The sequence below is a fragment of the Bufo bufo genome, chromosome 4 (assembly GCF_905171765.1).
Source record: "Bufo bufo chromosome 4, aBufBuf1.1, whole genome shotgun sequence".
Classification (NCBI taxonomy): Eukaryota; Metazoa; Chordata; class Amphibia; order Anura; family Bufonidae; genus Bufo; species Bufo bufo.
In genome coordinates this window covers 569,631,453-569,652,111 of record NC_053392.1, presented here as the reverse complement: position 1 = coordinate 569,652,111, position 20,659 = coordinate 569,631,453, and the positions used below count along the sequence as shown (strand labels likewise).

The following is a 20,659-nucleotide window of genomic DNA, read 5'->3' as shown; positions in this document are numbered from 1 at the left end:
CCCATCTCCCAATTGAATACATAGATGTTTGGTCAAGCTGAAAGTATTTGTGTATGGGGGTGCTGTTAAGGAGACGGGAGAGACAGTTGGATGATCGGCTAATGAATGTGTATGGCTGCCCTAAGTCACCTGGTACAGCTGGTAAGTTGCCTATAAGACAATGTTTAGGGAGGACTTTCAACTGTCTCCCGACATCTTCCATTGAGGGTTGGACATGTTCGAGTTCAACATGGCCAGTCCTTTGTTCTGTCTTACGAAAACTGGGGGAGATAGAGGTCAATCAAGGTTTTGGTCAATGAGGTTTTGGCCAACAGCTCTATCACATGTATGGCTAGCTTTTGTAGAACACAAACACACACTAAAGTGTTGTACAAAGCATGACTCACACAACCTACTTTCAAACTATTTCACAAACGAGCACTGATCAATAACCAGCACAAATTTAAAGTAAAACAAAGTACCTAAAGGAAAATGTAAATGAAAGCAAATTCTTAGCAGATGCTGACCATGCGAATGGAGAGACAGATCATTATCTTGTAGTTGGTCTACATATAGTCTCTACATTCATAGGGGGGAATTTATAATTTTGTTTGAGGCTACTTCTTAGACTGGAGTTGCTTAGAGCACCTGCGCCAAATTTAAGAGGATGGCGCTTGGTTTTGTTCAATTTGGAGCAAGTAGTTTCTTCACTGTCAATGAAAGTACACCTGTCTGGTGTGGGGATGCCACTTTTTGAAAACGTACACATCATAATTGAGACATAAAAGTGTAATCCTGACCAACTCTGTACTCCACTTTTGAAAGTGCCAAAGCTCATCAAAAGTCACCAAATTTCACCAAAAGTCCCAAAAAATGTTGACCGTGACATGACTTGCAACATTTTTATACAACAAATCTGGCATAGCATTTATATATTTAGCTACAATTTCGAAGAAGTGCAAAAATATATGCAAGCAGTTTCCAGCAAACCCCTCAGGCTACCCCGATCTAAAGGAAAGGTCAAGCACTCTATACAAGAAAAACAAATAAGCATAAATGGAGATAGCAAGACCGAACCAGGAACGTAATAATCCTCATCTGCTCCAGACAGAATACAAAAGTCTTTCACTCTGGGCTACGGTCAAACATGCAAATTTTTTCATTCAGTTTTTGAAGCCAAAATCAGGAGTGGATCATAAAAGGAGAGAAAGTGTTAAGGACTGATACTTCTCCATTTTTTTTGAATCCACTCAGTTTTTTCTTCAAAAACTGTATGAAAAAACCCAACACATGTGTCTACCCTTTGAGTAGGCAACAGCCGACACAGAAGAAGGTTGTTACCCTGCAGTACGTGTCCTACAAAAGGTACATCGGCTACAATTGTTTGGTAATTGGGTTAGTGTTTAGTTAGCTGTTGGCTGAAAGTACAGGACTGTTTCTTTGCTAGGTGGGTGGAGAGCACAGATGGTCACTTATTGCTTGAATACTGTGGGAAATGTTAATTAGGAAGTGTACTTTCAACAAATTTTCCAAAAACCAATAGTACATCTTTTTAATATAACAGAATAAAATGCCTCTATCTTCACTTATGAGCCACATATTCCCCTGCCTCCTAAATTGATCATTTACTCTCAATTCACAGCTAAAATCCACCTTGGGAGATGAGATGAACTGAGGGATCAGGTTACATGCCAACCATAGAAGTCAATGGATAGAGGAGTGGGAGAAGGAGGGAAGAGTTAATGGAGGGAAATAGAGGCACAGATGTACAGAGATGCCTCTGCAGCATCTAGTTTTCAATCTCACCTCACTGCTGGATTCACATCTACACCGCTCACTGCTGTATAATGTCTACCATGCTGCTGCTTCTGACGGTGTACTACAGAGAGATAGGAGAACAGGATCTCCTCTTCTCCATGTGTTGTGTATGAGGAACATCACAATCATTAGTCATATAATAGTGTTATTTCTCAAAGTCACCAGAAACAACAGGTAGTCTTTACATTTTTTATTTCTGATTGTTCTCTGCAATTGATGTCCATCTAGTGTAAAATATGGATGTTAGGTCATTTTTGTTGCACCATTTAATTGGTGGCATACTGTCTTATCACCTGTGTTTGAAGTCGGAATCAATGTTTGGGAATGATGCTGCCTGCATCTGAATCCTTACTGGCTAAATCTTGTTGGGTTCTGCTTTTGTTGTTACCTGGTTCTCAATTCAAGTCATAAAGAGTCAAGAAATAATATTAATTTATTAGTCATAATCAGGGGCATAACTATGGTGGGTGCAGTGGTTATGGCTGTACCCAGGTCTCGAAGCTTGATGGACCCAAAGGTCCTTCTGCCTCATATGGGAAGGCCAACATTATAAAGTGTTATGAATCATAGTTGGAACCCTGTGACAGATTTTGTACCTCTCTGGTCATGGTGTCATTATCTTAACTAATGAATACTCAATTCATCCAAATCTCAAGAAGTTAGAAGAAGAAGTTGGCCTCAACAACAGCGCCATCTACATTTCTATAACAATGAAAATAAAACAGTCCTTAGGTCCTTTAGAACATTGCACTGATGCAAACAAAAATAAGGATACCTGAGGATAATAGCTTTTGTGTGCGGAGGAAGCTGATCGTCAGACGCATGATGGATGCCTTGTCCAAATGTGAGCTGATGTTCTGAGGCAATGGAAGCTGATGAGCCAACTCGTAGAACACTTCAGTCTCCTTACTTCTTCGACATCTTGCTGCATCTCGAGACTTCTCCTTCCTTCTTTCTGAACTGCTCCTTAAAAAAATAAATTTACACTTTAGGAATGGGATTAGCAAATGTAAACAATGATTTACTATAGCTTTAATAGGATAATGTACAGTATAGACATAGAATGGATGAGTATGTCTATCTTTGAACATCACTGTGTTATAGCCTCTGTTATAGTCCAGAGCTGCATTCACAATTCTGCTGGGTGATACTAAAAACAGTTAATAAGCTGCGAAAAGAGGTATTCTTATATTAATGCCCCAGGAGTAAAAATTGGCAAAATAATAGGGGATTCCAATGAAAACCAGGCCCCTATATCATCAGTACCTGAGGCAGCAGCACTATTAGTTCAGAGGTATACTATACACCACAATGACTTTATACATAGGAACACAGTATTTCATAGATGCTTCACATTACTGATTTGATTAGGCTGGGGAGATGGTGAATGGTCAGGTAGACTAGTAGTGCCCGTAGCCAGGGGCCAGCAGCTAAGGAAGTCCTTAACAAGCAGTTGGGCCCAGTAGAAAGAGCTTCACAGAGCCAATGTCTAGCAGACTTTGCATGATGTTACACAACAAAAATCCCATAACTATAGATATCAAGTATACATGACATTTTGGGAACCTCCTCCTGTGAGCCAGAACTGAGATCTGGTCTGCCTACTTATTACATCGTCAGCCATTCATCTCCACTTGGCTTGACATACCGTACTGTATCCCAAGAACAGTGGTGTTAGATAACCAGCTTTGCAAAAAATAAATTTTGTGATACTCTGTCTGGAGTTGTCTATTCTATATGAGTCTACGTCAGGCCACCCAGTGGTTGTGATATGAACTGCAGCCTGCTGAGGTTTATGTCTGCATGTAGCGATAATATATTGAATTCGTATCGTGAGAAAATTGAGTATTTAATGAAATTTGAGAAAGGGGGACAAATATGTAAAAGCAAGTTTCTGAAAGTTGCACACATTTCCAGATTCCTCAAGTTTTTTTCCGTGCCTCTATCCAAAACATTTCTTGAACCAAGAAAACAACTGCATTCTTAAGTGACATAAGTCAATTCTAACAATTCCCTGGGAAGACGCACTGTACCCTCAGCCTGATGAAAAATATGAATTCTTGTCCATGGGAGTCTATTATATAACTGACAGCTCAATTATATGTTGCCCTCCAGCAACACTTACCTGCTTTAGTAAATTACTTTGCATGTTATCTCAAAAGTTTTTCTCCACTTAGGCCCTGCCTCAAATACTCCGTGGCTCCATATTCCTGGCCAGTAAGACAATAGTTAGGCTGAATTGATTAATTTCTTCCTATATTAGGTATATCGGTTACAAGTAAACTAAGCAGCGGTGCTCAATGTCAGGCGCTGCTGCAAAAGCAAACAAGATTTTAGGGTTTATAGAAAAAGAAAGCTAAAAACCTGCAATCCCAATGTAATATAAGCCCCCTATAAATTCCTTGTAAGGCCACAACTTGAACATTAGATTCAATTCTGAGCCCCACATTCTAAAAATATTTAAGAAAAGAGGAAATTGTCCAAAGGTGTGCGACTAGATAAAAAAAAATTGGGCTTTTTCAGATTGGTAAAAGATACTTCAGAGATGATCGTATTTCCATGTATAAATACTGTAGATGTGTAGTCCATAAAAAGAACTGGCACAGTACAGGAAAGGGTTATTTACAGTAAGTACAGTGAAGCTGTGAAATGCCCTAGCCCAGGAAGTAGTAAGGACAGATACTGTATAAAAGGGCTAGACGCTTATTTAATTACAAATGACACTGAGGGTTATGGGTTATAATTCATCTAATACTTAATATTGTACTGAAAAAGGTTATACTTGATGGACCTGTGTAACTGAGCTTTTATAGCAGTTGAAGCAATGTTTTACTGACACAGAGCTCCAGATCCCCTGTATAGTTTTAATATGCTTTCTGAAGATGCGACTAGAGGGAGCTAAGGAGCTTACTGCCTACTGTTTATACATTCAACCCAGTAAGAACACAGTATGCAGTAAGCTCCTGAGCTCCCCCTAGTGGAGATACCCTGCTTGTTGCATTTCACATAAATGTCTCGTCAGAGGATTTAGAGCTCTGTTTTAGAAACATAGGTCCAATTTCTATAAAGATATATTACGAAACTAATCAGTACATCATTTTTGCCTTTGTGCCCAATGGCAGCCTTCGTACAGAGCCTACAGTGGCCATACAGAGTGAATTCCCCCACAAATAGACCTGTACTGTGGTCTCTCAATGCGCCCACACGCTGCATTTCTTGAAAGCTAGATAAGCAATGTAACTGAATATGCCTAGAGTGCCCCCAAAAGGCACAGATGCTCCTTAGCAATGGCCACGAAGCCCCCATAATGGAGTCAGCACCAATAATTCATAACTATACCTAGGGTCATAGTAAACCTATCAAATCTATTGTAGTCATCCACATAATCATAGTCATATAGACAAAGTAACATTAGAAACTCATCAATATGAATGGTGCTTCTGCTGCAGTGCCCCCACAATGACATCCTCAGCTCCTCATGATATGGTATCAGAGATTACAAATAAAATAAAGACCCTTATAATGTACGACAGACCACTCGTGCTTGACAGCTACAGACCTCTGGCTGTGCAGGAACTTTCTTATCAACTGTTCTTTTATCACCCCCCCCCCCCCCCCCCCACTAGGGAACTATCAAAGTAAGGGCACAGAGGTGTCCATTCATGAGATTTTCTTACTATTAAATTCATTTTAATGATGACTAGCACCCCAGGTTTATTCAAACTCACAGCATGAAGAGACAACCAAGAAAACTATGCAACAAAGTCAATAAAACTTACAGACCTATATGGCCACATGGAGCTCCAAGTCCCTGCATGGTCCTTGCTCATGGACTATTCAATGTGCCTATTTAAAGTCACCTTACTCACACTCTTTGATTGTGTTTCTCAAATTCCTAAGCCAATTAAGTCCAGGGCGATGAACATACACCACACTGCACCTATCAACAGCACAATGTCATTTAAAGGGGTTTTCCAGGTCTACAATAATAATGGCTTACACTTAGAATAGGCCATCAATATCAGTTTCAAAAGCAATCAATTTCAATTTCCCTTGTCATGTCCCACGCCTTCTTAAAAAGTCAAATTCTGATTCTTAGGGAGCCCGTTCCACAAGGTGGGGCTAGCGAGATGGTTCTATTTTCTTAGGAGATACCTCTTTGCAACACAAGCTGGGGCAAGTGACAAGCTCCACATCTGTCTAACTCAGCTCGGCTGCAACTGTATCTGACTACTCATAGGTGGCCAAATCAGACAATGCCCAATCTATGGGATGAAGAAAGTTGACCCCATTATTGTTAGAAATTAGAGTTGTTTTCAGACCAACTGAATTAAAAAAATTTGCACTTACTTATACATGTTGTGTAGAATAGCTCAATGTTCCCCTACACGCACTAGTTCCGCACTTCTGGTTTGGTTTTGACTAAGGCAGGGATATGGGGATGTACAGTACAGACCAAAAGTTTGGACACACCATCTCATTCAAAGAGTTTTCTTTATTTTCATGACAATGAAAATTGTAGATTCACACTGAAAGCATCAAAACTATGAATCAACACATGTGGAATTATATTCATAACACACAAGTGTGAAACAACTGAAAATATGTCATATTCTAGGTTCTTCAAAGTAGCCACCTTTTGCTTTGATTACTGCTTTGCACACTCTTGGCATTCTCTTGATGAGCTTCAAGAGGTGTTATTTCATAGTTTTGATGCCTTCATAGTCATGAAAATAAAGAAAACTCTTTGAATGAGAAGGTGTGTCCAAACTTTTGGTCTGTACTGTAGACAAACAAATGTCAAATAAGAAATTAAAATGCCTCCCTCACCCTCAGTATTGATTTATAACACCTCACTGGGGCAACTAGGCCCACCAGAAGATCCTTTAGGCTCTCACACTATAATGTGTCCCACCAATACATATGGGGCATGCACTTAGTCTACATACCTGGACGGCGGGTTCTCAGAATCATTTCTTCTGTTGGGCCTAATGTACTTCAGTCCAACTTCTACTTTTTCTCCCTCCCCTTTCCATCCCTTTGTGGGAGAGAAGAATGGTCCTTCCCATGTTTGCTAGTTCTGCAGTTCTGTCACGGAACCATGAACCAGACGTACAACAAGGGATAAGTGAAAATAAGAAGGCTTTATTGAAAATAAAGCTGTAAAGCAAAAGTCCAAACGGATGGCGAAACCGAAGCAGAGTCTTTGCGAAGCCAGAGGTCAGGAATCAGAAGGGTAGTCAGACGAAGCCAGGATCAGGAACCAGCAGGGTAGTCGGACGAAGCCAGGATCAGGAACCAGCAGGGTAGTCGGACGAAACCAGGATCAGGAACCAGAAGCAGCAGCAGTCTAGAAGCATGTGAACACAGGAGGACCAAGCGAGGAACTGAAGCCACAGACCTCCTATATATATGAGCTAGGCATCCAGCTGCTCCCAGTGGGAAGGAGGAGCCGCAGGGTGGGAGGCTACAAGAAACCCAGAAACCAAGATGGCCGCCAGCACATGTCAAACGAAGGAGAACAGCAAGAAGGTAAGACCATGACAGTACCTCCCCCTCAAGGGCCCCTCCTCCGCGGAGTAAAGAACGGTTTCTGAGGGAAGCGTGCGTGGAAGGCTCGGAGCAAGGCAGGAGCATGGACATCTGCGGAGGGAACCCAGGAACGCTCCTCTGGACCATAACCACGCCAATGGACCAAAAACTGCACCCGACCGCGGACCAGGCGTGAGTCCAGGATATTGCTCATCTCATACTCCTCACGATTACCCACTTGGACCGGACGAGGCCGAGGAACCGAGGAAGTGAAACGATTACACACCAGTGGCTTCAACAGGGAGACATGAAACACGTTGGAGATCCGCATGCCCGGAGGAAGCGCAAGGGCATAGGCTACCGGGTTTACCCTGCGAAGCACTCGGAAGGGACCAACAAAGCGAGGCGCCAGCTTGGGAGTGGGCACTCGAAGGTTGAGGTTGCGGGTGGACAACCATACACGGTCTCCGACCTGGTAGGAAGGAGCAGGCGCTCGTCTGCGATCAGCCTGGAGTCTCTGGCGCTGCGCAGAGACCTCAAGGGACTTCTGGATCAGTACCCAAGAAGCACGTAGGACGGAAAGGTGATCCTCCACAGCCGGAATATCCTGGGGAGAGAATACCTCCGGTAACACGGCAGGTTGGAACCCATAATTGGCCATGAAGGGAGACGTCCCAGAGGAAGAGTTCACCGCCGTGTTCCTGGCAAACTCAGCCCAAGGCAGGAGGTCAACCCAATTGTCTTGGTGATCGGAGACATAGCAACGAAGGAATTGCTCCAAGGCCTGATTGGATCGTTCTGCGGCCCCATTGGACTGAGGGTGGTAGGCCGAGGAGAAGGAGAGATGAATCCCCAACTGGGAGCAAAAGGCGCGCCAGAACCTGGACACAAACTGACTCCCCCGATCCGACACAATCTCCTTGGGCAAACCGTGCAACCGGAAGACCTCCCTGGCAAAAATCGTGGCCAACTCTTGTGCAGAGGGTAACTTCTTGAGAGGAACACAGTGGCACATTTTGGAAAACCGATCCACAATCATGAGAATGACCGTATGGCCTCGGGATGCAGGGAGGTCCACAATGAAATCCATCCCCAGGTGTGACCATGGGCGCTCCCCGGTGGCTATGGGTTGCAGAAGGCCCAACGGAAGGTGCCGAGGGGACTTACTCTGGGCACAAACGGAGCATGCCGCTACATATGCGGCGATGTCGGAACGTAGGGAAGGCCACCAGAACAGACGTGAAACAGCCCAGGACAGCTGATTCTTTCCAGGATGCCCCGCGGTCTTGGAGTTATGGTAGGTTCGCAACAACCGAGTGCGCAACTCCTCAGGCACAAAACATCTGCCGTTGGGTCTCCCAGAGGGAGCACCAGATTGAGCCGCCAAAATCTGCTCACCCAGGGGAGAGGTCAGGCTGGTGCGAATGGCGGCCAAGATCTGATTCGGAGGTATGACCGAAGTCGGAATCGACTCCTCCCTGGACAGCTCGGAGTACTGCCGTGATAAGGCATCCGCCCTGATGTTCTTGGAACCGGGTAGGTAGGAGACCACGTAATTAAAACGTGACAAGAACAGAGCCCATCTGGCCTGACGTGGTGTCAATCTCTTGGCCTCAGAAAGGTAGGTCAGATTCTTGTGGTCCGTCAGGATGAGAACCGGAACCACCGAACCCTCGAGCAAGTGCCTCCATTCTTTAAGGGCCTGCACGATGGCCAATAACTCCCTGTCACCAATCTGATAGTTGCACTCCGCGGAAGACAGTTTCCGGGAGTAAAACCCACAAGGAAGCAGAGGACCCTCTGGTGTTCTACGCTGAGACAGAAGGGCGCCTACTCCCGTCTCAGACGCGTCCACCTCGAGGACAAAGGGCAACCCAGGGTTGGGATGCGACAGAATCGGAGCCGACACAAAGGCGGACTTTAGAGCCTCAAAAGCTCGGATGGCCTCGAGCGGCCAGACCTGGGAATTACTGCCCTTCCTGGTCAGATCCGTGAGAGGCTTGGCTAGCATGGAAAAGTCCCTGATGAACTTCCGATAATAATTGGCGAAGCCCAAAAAGCGCTGCAGGGAACGAAGACCACTGGGCTGGGGCCACTGTAAGACAGCCGAAACCTTCTCAGGATCCATGGAGAACCCCTCAGCGGAAATGATGTAACCTAAGAAGGTTACCTGGGATCGGTGAAATTCGCATTTCTCAAGCTTACCGAACAGCTTGTTCTCTCGTAACCGTTGCAACACTCGTCTGACATCCAGAATGTGGGCCTCCATGGATTCAGAATATACCAAGATGTCATCCAAATAGACCACCACACACTGCTGCAACAGGTCACGGAAAACATCGTTGATGAATTCCTGAAAGACTGCGGGCGCATTGCACAACCCAAAGGGCATAACCAAGGATTCATAATGACCGTTCCTGGTGTTAAACGCGGTCTTCCACTCATCGCCCGCCTTGATCCTTACCAGGTTATATGCCGCCCTCAGGTCGAGTTTGGTAAAGACCGTGGCCCCTTTAAGGTGATCGAACAGCTCGGAAATCAAGGGTATCGGGTAAGCGTTCTTGATCGTGATGCGATTGAGACCCCTGTAATCGATGCAAGGCCTCAACTCACCGCCCTTCTTTTTCACAAAGAAAAATCCAGCCCCTGCCGGGGACGAGGATTTGCGAATGTGTCCGCGTGAAAGCGCCTCCCTCACGTACTCCTCCATGGCCTCATTCTCCGCTACCGACAGTGGATAGACTTTGCCACGAGGAGGAACGGCACCAGATTGTAACTCTATGGCACAATCGTATGGGCGGTGCGGAGGTAGGGCAACCGCGCGCACCTTATCGAATACATCCCGGTACTCCTCGTATTCAGGAGGCAACAGAGAGTCCGAGGAAGTACACAGCAACTTGACAGACCCATGGATGCAACTAGCCCCACACTGCGGTGACCACGAGAGGATCTCGGCCGATCTCCAATCGAAAGTCGGATTATGCTTCCGGAGCCAGGGGTACCCCAAGACCACCGAGTAGTGTGGAGACGAAATAACCTGGAGGCAGACCGACTCTCTGTGAACGGCACCAATGGCTATCCCCACTGGAAGGGTCTCATGAGTCACGTGTGGCGGCAGAAGGGGTCTGCCGTCTATCGCCTCAAGAGCCAGTGGGGAACCTCGAGCCTGCAGAGGAATGGAATTGGCGGCAGCGAACACATTATCAATGAACAAACCACCAGCACCAGAGTCCACCAACGCCTGGGTCGTCACCGAGCCCCCGACCCAGGAGAGGACAACAGTGATCAGTGGTTTGTCAACACGGGAAACCGGGGACGAGGAGACTCCACCCAAGATCTGCCCCCGACAGGATCTCAGGTGCGAGCGTTTCCCGGACGGTTCGGACATGCCAACCGAAAATGCCCACCGAGACCACAGTACATGCATCGGCCCTCGCGTCTCCGGAGTACCCTCTCCCCCTCGGACAGGCGAGCAAACCCCAGCTGCATGGGTTCACCCCCAGACAAGTCATCCCCAGGAGGCGTGGGAGGAGAGGGAGGCACGGGTGGGACAGCAAACGTAGGCGCCAATCTGTTAGAAAACCTCCGCAGGCTCTCCTTAAAGGAAGGTCTCTCCCTGAGTCTGGTGTCAATCAAAATCAGGAAAGAAAAAAGAGACTCGAGCTCCACTGGTAGGTCCTTAGCTGCAACCTCATCCTTCAAGGCATCCGAGAGACCATGAGAGAAAGCAGCGACCAGAGCCTCATTATTCCAGCCCACCTCTGCTGCCAGGGTACGAAACTCAATGGCGTATTCAGCTACGGATCGTGAACCCTGTCTGATGGACATAAGGAGCTTCGCAGCAGAGGCAGCACGAGCCGGCACATCGAATACCTTCCGAAGAGAAGCAACAAAACCGGAAAACTCGGCAACCACCGGATTGTTGTTCTCCCATAAAGGGCTGGCCCAGGCCAAGGCCTTGTCCGAGAGCAGCGAGATCAAGAAGCCCACCTTTGATCTCTCAGTGGGAAAGGCATGTGGCAGCAACTCGAAATAAATGCCCACCTGGTTAAGGAAACCTCGGCACTGAGTTGGCTCTCCCCCAAAGCGCTGTGGAAGAGGGGCAGAACCGGTCATACCCCGAAACACCGCAGGTGCAACAACAGGTGTCGGGGTAGACTCTGGCGCAACAACCGGAGCGGCAGTAGGAGCGGGCCCAGGAGCGACAACCGACCCATCGGCAACGGGAGCGAAATGAGCCGTGCGTTCAAGCAGGGTTTGCAACGCCACAGCGAACCGACCCAACAGGTGATCCTGCTGATCAAGTCTGGCAACCAGCGTGGGTAGCGAGGATGGCCCTGTACCGTCAGAATTCATGGCTTGGTCCTAATGTCACGGAACCATGAACCAGACGTACAACAAGGGATAAGTGAAAATAAGAAGGCTTTATTGAAAATAAAGCTGTAAAGCAAAAGTCCAAACGGATGGCGAAACCGAAGCAGAGTCTTTGCGAAGCCAGAGGTCAGGAACCAGAAGGGTAGTCAGACGAAGCCAGGATCAGGAACCAGCAGGGTAGTCGGACGAAGCCAGGATCAGGAACCAGCAGGGTAGTCGGACGAAACCAGGATCAGGAACCAGAAGCAGCAGCAGTCTAGAAGCATGTGAACACAGGAGGACCAAGCGAGGAACTGAAGCCACAGACCTCCTATATATATGAGCTAGGCATCCAGCTGCTCCCAGTGGGAAGGAGGAGCCGCAGGGTGGGAGGCTACAAGAAACCCAGAAACCAAGATGGCCGCCAGCACATGTCAAACGAAGGAGAACAGCAAGAAGGTAAGACCATGACAAGTTCCCATAGAGAGAGGAAGCCCCAAGTAAGTTCACAATGGATGGGAACACTCTGAGCAGGAGTTCCCTCTACATGGAGCTGCTGTTATGGTATGTACACCTTACGTGCACTGTGATGAAGTCTATATACTATCACAGTTTAGTAGGGGCCTCCTAGGTGTATTTTACTCTTGTAAAAGTCATGAAAAAAACCTATTATGTCTTAACTGTGGTATTTTTTTAAATATGAAATTGAACTTTATCATGGAGCCCAATATAAAACATGTTTACTTTATTCAAGAAGAGGAAGCAAATGTTTCTTAAGGGAGGCACAACAGGAAAAGCCTGCGACTCATTGATCTGCACAGTGTGTTCTTATGAAGGCATCAGAAGTCCATGGGCTGAAGTACAATATTATATTACCAAGGGAGCTATATACTGTAGCCAAAAATAATACACAGTGTCATGAGAACATGCCCTGGAGATGCTGCTGGCCAGTTACGGCCCATGAGCCAATGTCTTCCTATCTGCAAATTGTCTTCCTGTATCCTGAAGTCGTATTATGTTCTCTTCTACTAATGTGTGACCCAACATTATGAAAATCTAATAAAACCTTGTATAGGGTCACCTTATAAGGTTTTCTAGACTGTAACAAGCCTAAGATCACAAGTTTATAAATTTGGAAGGCTGTAAATTCTTCTAAAGATAGTCAAGACCAAGTAAAAAATGGAAGCCATATCACATAAGCAGAAAATGTGACTGAAGAGAAGATGCAAATATTTACCGGGGAGACAGGAACCAGGTTCTAGCAATATAGAAAAATGAAGATCCAATGTTAATAATGACTGACCAAAAATATGGAGGGACGGAAAAGACCAGAGACGGGTAGAGAGGTGGAGGGAATGAAAGGGACGAGGGATGGAGTGGGGTGAAATTTGGGTGGCAGTAATGGATATATATATATATATACACTCACCTAAAGAATTATTAGGAACACCTGTTCTATTTCTCATTAATGCAATTATCTAGTCAACCAATCACATGGCAGTTGCTTCAATGCATTTAGGGGGGTGGTCCTGGTCAAGACAATCTCCTGAACTCCAAACTGAATGTCAGAATGGGAAAGAAAGGTGATTTAAGCAATTTTGAGCGTGGCATGGTTGTTGGTGCCAGACGGGCCGGTCTGAGTATTTCACAATCTGCTCAGTTACTGGGATTTTCACGCACAACCATTTCTAGGGTTTACAAAGAATGGTGTGAAAAGGGAAAAACATCCAGTATGCGGCAGTCCTGTGGGCAAAAATGCCTTGTGGATGCTAGAGGTCAGAGGAGAATGGGCCGACTGATTCAAGCTGATAGAAGAGCAACGTTGACTGAAATAACCACTCGTTACAACCGAGGTATGCACCAAAGCATTTGTGAAGCCACAACACGCACAACCTTGAGGCGGATGGGCTACAACAGCAGAAGACCCCACCGGGTACCACTCATCTCCACTACAAATAGGAAAAAGAGGCTACAATTTGCACGAGCTCACCAAAATTGGACTGTTGAAGACTGGAAAAATGTTGCCTGGTCTGATGAGTCTCGATTTCTGTTGAGACATTCAAATGGTAGAGTCCGAATTTGGCGTAAACAGAATGAGAACATGTATCCATCCTCTGATGGCTACTTCCAGCAGGATAATGCACCATGTCACAAAGCTCGAATCATTTCACTTTGGTTTCTTGAACATGACAATGAGTTCACTGTACTAAAATGGCCCCACAGTCACCAGATCTCAACCCAATAGAGCATCTTTGGTATGTGGTGGAACGCGAGCTTCGTGCCCTGGATGTGCATTCCTCAAATCTCCATCAACTGCAAGATGCTGTCCTATCAATATGGGCCAACATTTCTAAAGAATGCTATCAACACCTTGTGGAATCAATGCCACGTAGAATTAAGGCAGTTCTGAAGGCAAAAGGGGGTCCAACACCGTATTAGTATGGTGTTCCTAATAATTCTTTAGGTGAGTGTATATATATAGAGGGATCACAAGATGAAGGGAAGGAAAGAAAGATTTGGAACAACAAGTTCAGAAGAAGACAGAGATGTAGGAAAAAAAAAAAAAAAGGAAGAGATGAGAGGACATAGAAATAAAGGGCAACCTCTGTCAACCTTACTGAGGTGGTCGCACACGCTCAGTTTAAATCACCAACTGTTACCAGCCATATCTTCTGTTAGAAGCTGTCACAGTTACAGGGAAAGAGCTTCAGCAGAAAGGACATGTCCCCATAGATAGGACCCACCCCCTGAGCTTCCAGTCTGAAAGAAACCTATCAGAACAATACAGCAATGAATGGGGAGATCTCTGGATCCATGTGAGGTACCGGGCTGGTTCTAGCTTTGTTAGAAAGAGATTGTCATGTACTATATGATGTCTGATTTTTTTATATATCAATCATAGCATAACGTTTTTAAGAGTGCAGAGGGCATAAGAGATGAGAGGACAAGAAAGAAGCAGGGCATGAAAGAGAAGAGGGCAAATTGGAAGACAATATAAGACAAGAAAAGTAGAAATGGCATATAAAAGATGGTAGGGCAAGAAATAATGCAAGAGGTATAGGAAGAGAAGAGAAAAGAAGGCATAAAGGGAAGAGATGGCAGGAACAGAAACAGTGCAAGAGGGATAGAACGAGGAACAGAGGGCAAAGTATTCCTAAGGCGAGAGAATAAATGAGAAGAAAAGAAAGAGTGCAAGGGACATACAGTAGGCGGACACAGCAGAAGACGAGAGAGTCATTGAGAAACATAGATAAGGGGCAGAGAGATGACACATAGGAGATAAGTGAAAGATCAAAGTGAATAAAGGTAGAGGAAACTACTGAAATGCGCTGTGCACCGATCACAGAACCACGCAGTCACTTACTGTACTACGATAAGTGGCGTCTACATTGGTCCGGCTTATATTTGGCCTTGTATGACTGACACTGCCGTGGTTGGCTGATATTCACATTCCACGCAGCATTTTGAGCACTTCCCTGCACATTCCAGCTAGTGTTTTGAGCATAGCAGAAATGTTCTTTTTCACATCCAGATCATTATTTTGAAGACAGAACGGGCTATTTGTACATTCCAAGTGCTGTTTGGACAATGTACATGTATCTGTGCGTGAGAAAAAGTGTATCTGATAACGCAAAATGCATACACAAATATAAGCATGTCCACCCTGGAACAACACGCTTTTTCTATATATACCTTTTATTTGTAACTTTATAGCAGTCAGTGCATTGTTTCTCACATGCAGAGCTCAAAATCCCCTGCCCAGTGATACAGTAGACTAAAATGAAAATCCTGGCTTCCTATAGTCACTATTAGGGGGAGCCTAAGAGCTTATCGCATACTGTTACTCAATAATAAAATCACAGTATGTAGTAAGCTCTTGAGCTCCCTCTAGTGGTGACTGTAGACAGACTAAATTCCGTGCACTGTTTACTTCCTGGAACTGCTGATCAATGGGGGTGTCGGGTGTTGGACTCCCACCAATCTCATAATGATGACCTATCCTATGGATAGATCATCAATATTTTAGTCCCAGAAAACCCATTTAAAGGGGTTATCCAGGAAAATATAATTATGACTATCCTCAGGATAGGTCATCATTATCACATCAGTGGGGTCCAAGTCCCGGCACCCAAGCCGATCAGCTGTTTCAAGGAGCCTATGTGCTCACCGGAGTTCTGGTGAGCGATGCAGGTTCCCAGCTGCTTTCCAAGGACTGGGCCGTACATCGTATAGTGGCAGTGTTTGGTATTGCAGCTCAGCCCCATTGACTTAAATGGGACTAAGCTGCAACTAGGCCAGGTGATTATGTACGGTGATGCCACTGGCCTAGGAAAAGGCTGCGGTGCTGAAGGCCTCTTCTAACAGTTGACCAGCTGGGGTCCCTGGTGTCGTGCCCCCGCAGGTCTGATACAAATGATCTATCCTGAGGATAAGTCCTAAATATATTTTCCTCGATAACCCTTTTATTATTATTTGCTGTTGTTATAAGGTTGCAGATATATGAATAATAAAAAACAGAACAAATACGTCCATGTGAACTATGCAAACATGGAACCTGTGTCTAAATTCAACCAATTGACTTCCACCAGCTAAAAATTGTAGCAATACAGATCCATTGGAACATGCATACTAAAAAAAAGTGCATGTGCATAAAAAAACGCACATATAAAAAAAACTGAAATTGGAATAAAACAATATAAGGTCAGGTTCACCTTACTATTTTGTTTTCCATTTTTCTGGATCCTTAATTTGAGCATACGTTATGCTCATTTTAGCCATTTTCATCTCAGATCCACAAGGTACATTTTTCCGTCTAAAATAACGGATCTCAGATGGAAATGGCTAAAACGGATGTAAAATTAGCATAATAGAGCATAACAGATGCTCAAAATATTTTTTTTTTTTTATCAGAAGAACGGAAAACAAAACGGTGAAGGGAACCTAGCCTAAGGGTACGGCCACGCGGTCAGGTTTCTGGTTGCAGTTTTAGAAGCCAAAATCAGTAATTGTTCATAAAAGAAGAGAAAGTATAAAGAAAAGATTCCACTTTCCACTTTTTGAATTAATTCCTGGTTTTGGCTTCCAAAACTGCATCAGGAAACTTGACCGTGTGACCGTATCAGTAAAGATACTGAGAACCTCTTTTTTTTTTTATTAAATAAAAAAGAGAATTAATAAAGATCCAAATTATGCCAGTGTCAATAAGCCCTAAGTGAGCAGCCCGATGGGCAGTTCTGTATACTCGTGTAGGAGACAGATGAATCATTCTGATCAGAGCTAAAAATGTGACAATATAGCGGCACTGAGTTCACTCTGGACGGCCATAAAACACCGGATCTATGGACAATTCCTCACCTCATGTGCCTCCTATTATGGGGACTTGTTTCATCTGCTCAGTACTTGTGAGCCAAGTCATGAGACCAAACTAAATCATGTAAATGCCACGGATAAATCTCTAAGGAATGTTTGTATCCGACTAAAAAAGTGTTCCTCCGATCCACCACATGGCACAGCAGGGCTTAAATGGGTTGTCCCATTACTACAACTTACGGTACCTCCTGTCTGCAAGTGTCTGATCGTAGGGGGTTCGTCCGCTGAGGCCCTCGCCGATACCTATATTGGAGGTCTGTGTCCGTCTGTATGCATGGCTGCCACTCTATTCAGCTCTATGGGTCTATCAGAGATAGCCAACACTGCTCCTCTGCTATCTCTGGAAGTCCCATAGGCCTCTTTCACACGGGCATTGCGGGAAAAGGTGCGGGTGCGTTGCAGGAACATGCACGATTTTTCTGCGCGAGTGCAAAACATTGTAACGCGTTTTGCACTCGCGTGAGAAAAATCGGCATGTTTGGTACCCAAACCCAAATCCGGTCATCACATGGTCCATCACATGATCCATCACCATGGTAAAAGATCATGTGACGGACCATGTGATGACCGGAGTGACGTCACCACAGGTCCTTTTCCTGCACACAGCAAAAAAGGAGACAGAAGAGATGCCGGCTGCGCGATCAAGTGGATTAAGGTGAGTTAAATTTATTTTTATTTTTTTAACCCCTCCAGCGCTATTCTACTATGCATTCTGTATTCAGAATGCTATTATTTTCCCTTATAACCATGTTATAAGGGGAAATAATAATGATCGGGTCTCCATCCCGATCGTCACCTAGCAACGTGCGTGAAAATCGTACCGCATCCGCACTTGCTTGCGGATGCTTGCAATTTTCACGCAACCCCATTTATTTCTATGGGGTCTGCGTTACGTGAAAAACGCACAAAGAGGAGCATGCTGCGATTTTCACGCAACGCACAAGTGATGCGTGAAAATCACCGCTCGTGTGCACAGCCCCATAGAAATAAAAGGGTCAGGATTCAGTGCGGGTGCAATGCGTTCAACTCACTCATCGCATCCACGCGGAATACTCGCCCGTGTGAAAGGGGCCATAGAGTTGAATGAAGCGGTGGGCACGTATACGTGTCTGCCGCTCTGTTTAAACAGGGGAACATGGGCCGCCATTCTATCGTAGGGGCTGTTCTGGCTGCTGGAGCCTCGTCAGTCAGACACTAAAGTATTGCAGTGTATGCTACAAGATATCCAAAGGTCATGAGGAAGGATCGCTACTGTCTCTGATCCGAAACATGTAGACTGGACTGTAACTGGCTTTTATCTGCACTGAAAAATAAAGGTAACATTTTAACCGAGCTGGACCTTTTTCTCTTTTTACACAAGATATCCAAAGGTTTCATGTTCAAATACCCAAGGGCGACTATAAATATAAGTTAAGAAAGGTAAAACATTTTTACAAAATATATGAAGAAGTATCACAAATTCTAATCACCCCATTCCCCAAGTTTACAGGTAATAATAAATAAACAATTAGCATTATTCTATCCGAACTATTCAAATAATTTATCCTGGACAGTGAACGCCATAATGAAAAAAATATATATAAAAATATATATATATATAAATTCTCATATTGCCCCTTTTTTCGGTCACCTTTCCCCCTTAAAAGAATTAAAAAATCATGGATAAAAAAAATTTGCACGTACCTCTGCAGCCCTAACACTGCAGATGGACATTTAAAAGGTAATGGGTGTCAGAATATGGTGATGCAAAGCATAGGTTAAACTACATACATTTTGTATCACTGGAATCGTACTGACTCACAGAATAAAGGTAACAGATCACCTTTAAAGCACAGCGAACGCCGTGAAAACGAAACCCAAAAACAATGATGAAATTGTTGTTTTTTTTTGTTGTTTTCAATTGCACCCCACAAAGGTTTTTGTTCCCCGCTTTTCAATACAAGATACGTTAAATTAAAGCACGACTTGTCCCACCAAAAACACAGCTATGGGAACGGAAACGTAATAAAGGAGTTACGGTAATTAATAACCACTCCAAAATATATTGGGGTAGACTGAGAAACAAAAGGCCCAAAACACCTCAGGTCATAAAAGGGTTAAGCTCTATTTGCATAAAGCAGGAAATGCTAATTCTTTATCTACCTGATAAGCATGGGATTTCACAACTGTAATGATGTGAGGGAAATGGTTACTACATATACCTGTCCATGCAATGGCGTTACAGCCAGGTTCTTCACCTCGGGGGTTACAGGCCACCCCCGCCAACCAGTAAAGATTGGAAGTGGGTACAACGGTGAGTTCATACCATACGTATAGACATCGGTGGAATTTACCACCGCACAAACCAAGCAAATGCAAGGACCCCTGCTGTTCACAAGCGATTGGCTGAAAAAACCCGATAAAGGGACATCCCACCTGTGCAACTGGTTCCACTGCACAGGGGCCCGGGGGGGGGGGGGGGGGGGCCTTTCCAAATGTAGAGCAGTAGCTGAAGTGCCCAGGCTGCACTGCTAAGCTGAGAATGGGGCTTGGTGGACCGATGGGGTTGGACCATGGCATGGCAATGTGGGTGGAGCTTATTTGTGTGATCAGGGCGGAGCTTATCAGTGTAACGGGGGCCCCCAGACATAACTTTGCTTGGAGCCCAAGAAATGCCAAATCTGGGTCCATGGTGGTTTTGGGAAAAAATAAATCGCAGCGAGCATGATAAAAAAAAAAAACATGTAAAAAATATGTGAGCCACAAAAACATAAAAAACGCAAGGAGGTTTTTACAATCTCCAAAAAACTGCGTGAAGGAAGCCTCGGGGCTCTGCATACTGCATGTTACTAGTGTAAACTTCTCAGCCCTTTTCCTTTTCTACATTTGTGAAATCACTGAACACAAATGAATGAACAGAAGTAAATCATAAATCAAGTCAAGGTATTCCACAATTCCATCTGCACATCTTCAAAAAGCCCTTTGACCCCAGAGTATGACATAACTCCGACTCCCATCTCTAAGTGAAGCACTTATCTGCCTAACTACACAAGTCCTCTGAATTCTGCAACAGATTGTAAAAGTTACGTAAGTGCCTACGACATAAACTAATACCAATAAAATAACCATTACGCTGCAGAAAACAACATGGTTTACAAGCATTTTTCAGACTTTGATTGATCATTTTTTAGGCTTGTGGATGCCCTCCTGCAACTGACTGTTTCCAGCACAAATTTAAAAAAATAAGCCATATATTCTGCACCGCCTATGCCTGTTGGGACACTTATAGTGGCATATCTGTGGCTGAGTCACTTATGGGGAACCTGTTGCTCAGGCAAATACAGGGGAATATTTATGGCTGACAAACATATTAAAAATATTGCTGCTTTCTTCCCGAAAACAGCACCACATCTGTCCATTGGTTGTGACTAGTAGCGCAGCTCAGCTCCATTGAAATTAATTGGACTGAGCTTCAATACCGCACACAACCTGTGCACAAGGGGTGGCGCTCATTTTAGAAGAATGCGCTAATTTTTTCAAATCATGGAAACCCAGCTAGGGTATTTTCAGACAGAGTTTTTTGGGCGCTGGTTTCAGTGCAGATTCGATGCAGAACATGAGGCCGAAT

The 20,659-nt window shown here is 44.7% G+C and overlaps 1 protein-coding gene across 1 annotated transcript in view; it reads right to left on the bottom strand.

Annotated features, from left to right (window-relative positions):
- Positions 1-20,659, bottom strand: part of EPAS1 (endothelial PAS domain protein 1) — a 135,915-nt gene that overhangs the window by 52,651 nt on the left and 62,605 nt on the right. Inside the window, 1 exon segment of the mRNA XM_040430185.1 lies at positions 2,573-2,763. Within this exon segment, the coding sequence (XP_040286119.1) occupies positions 2,573-2,763 (191 nt within the window).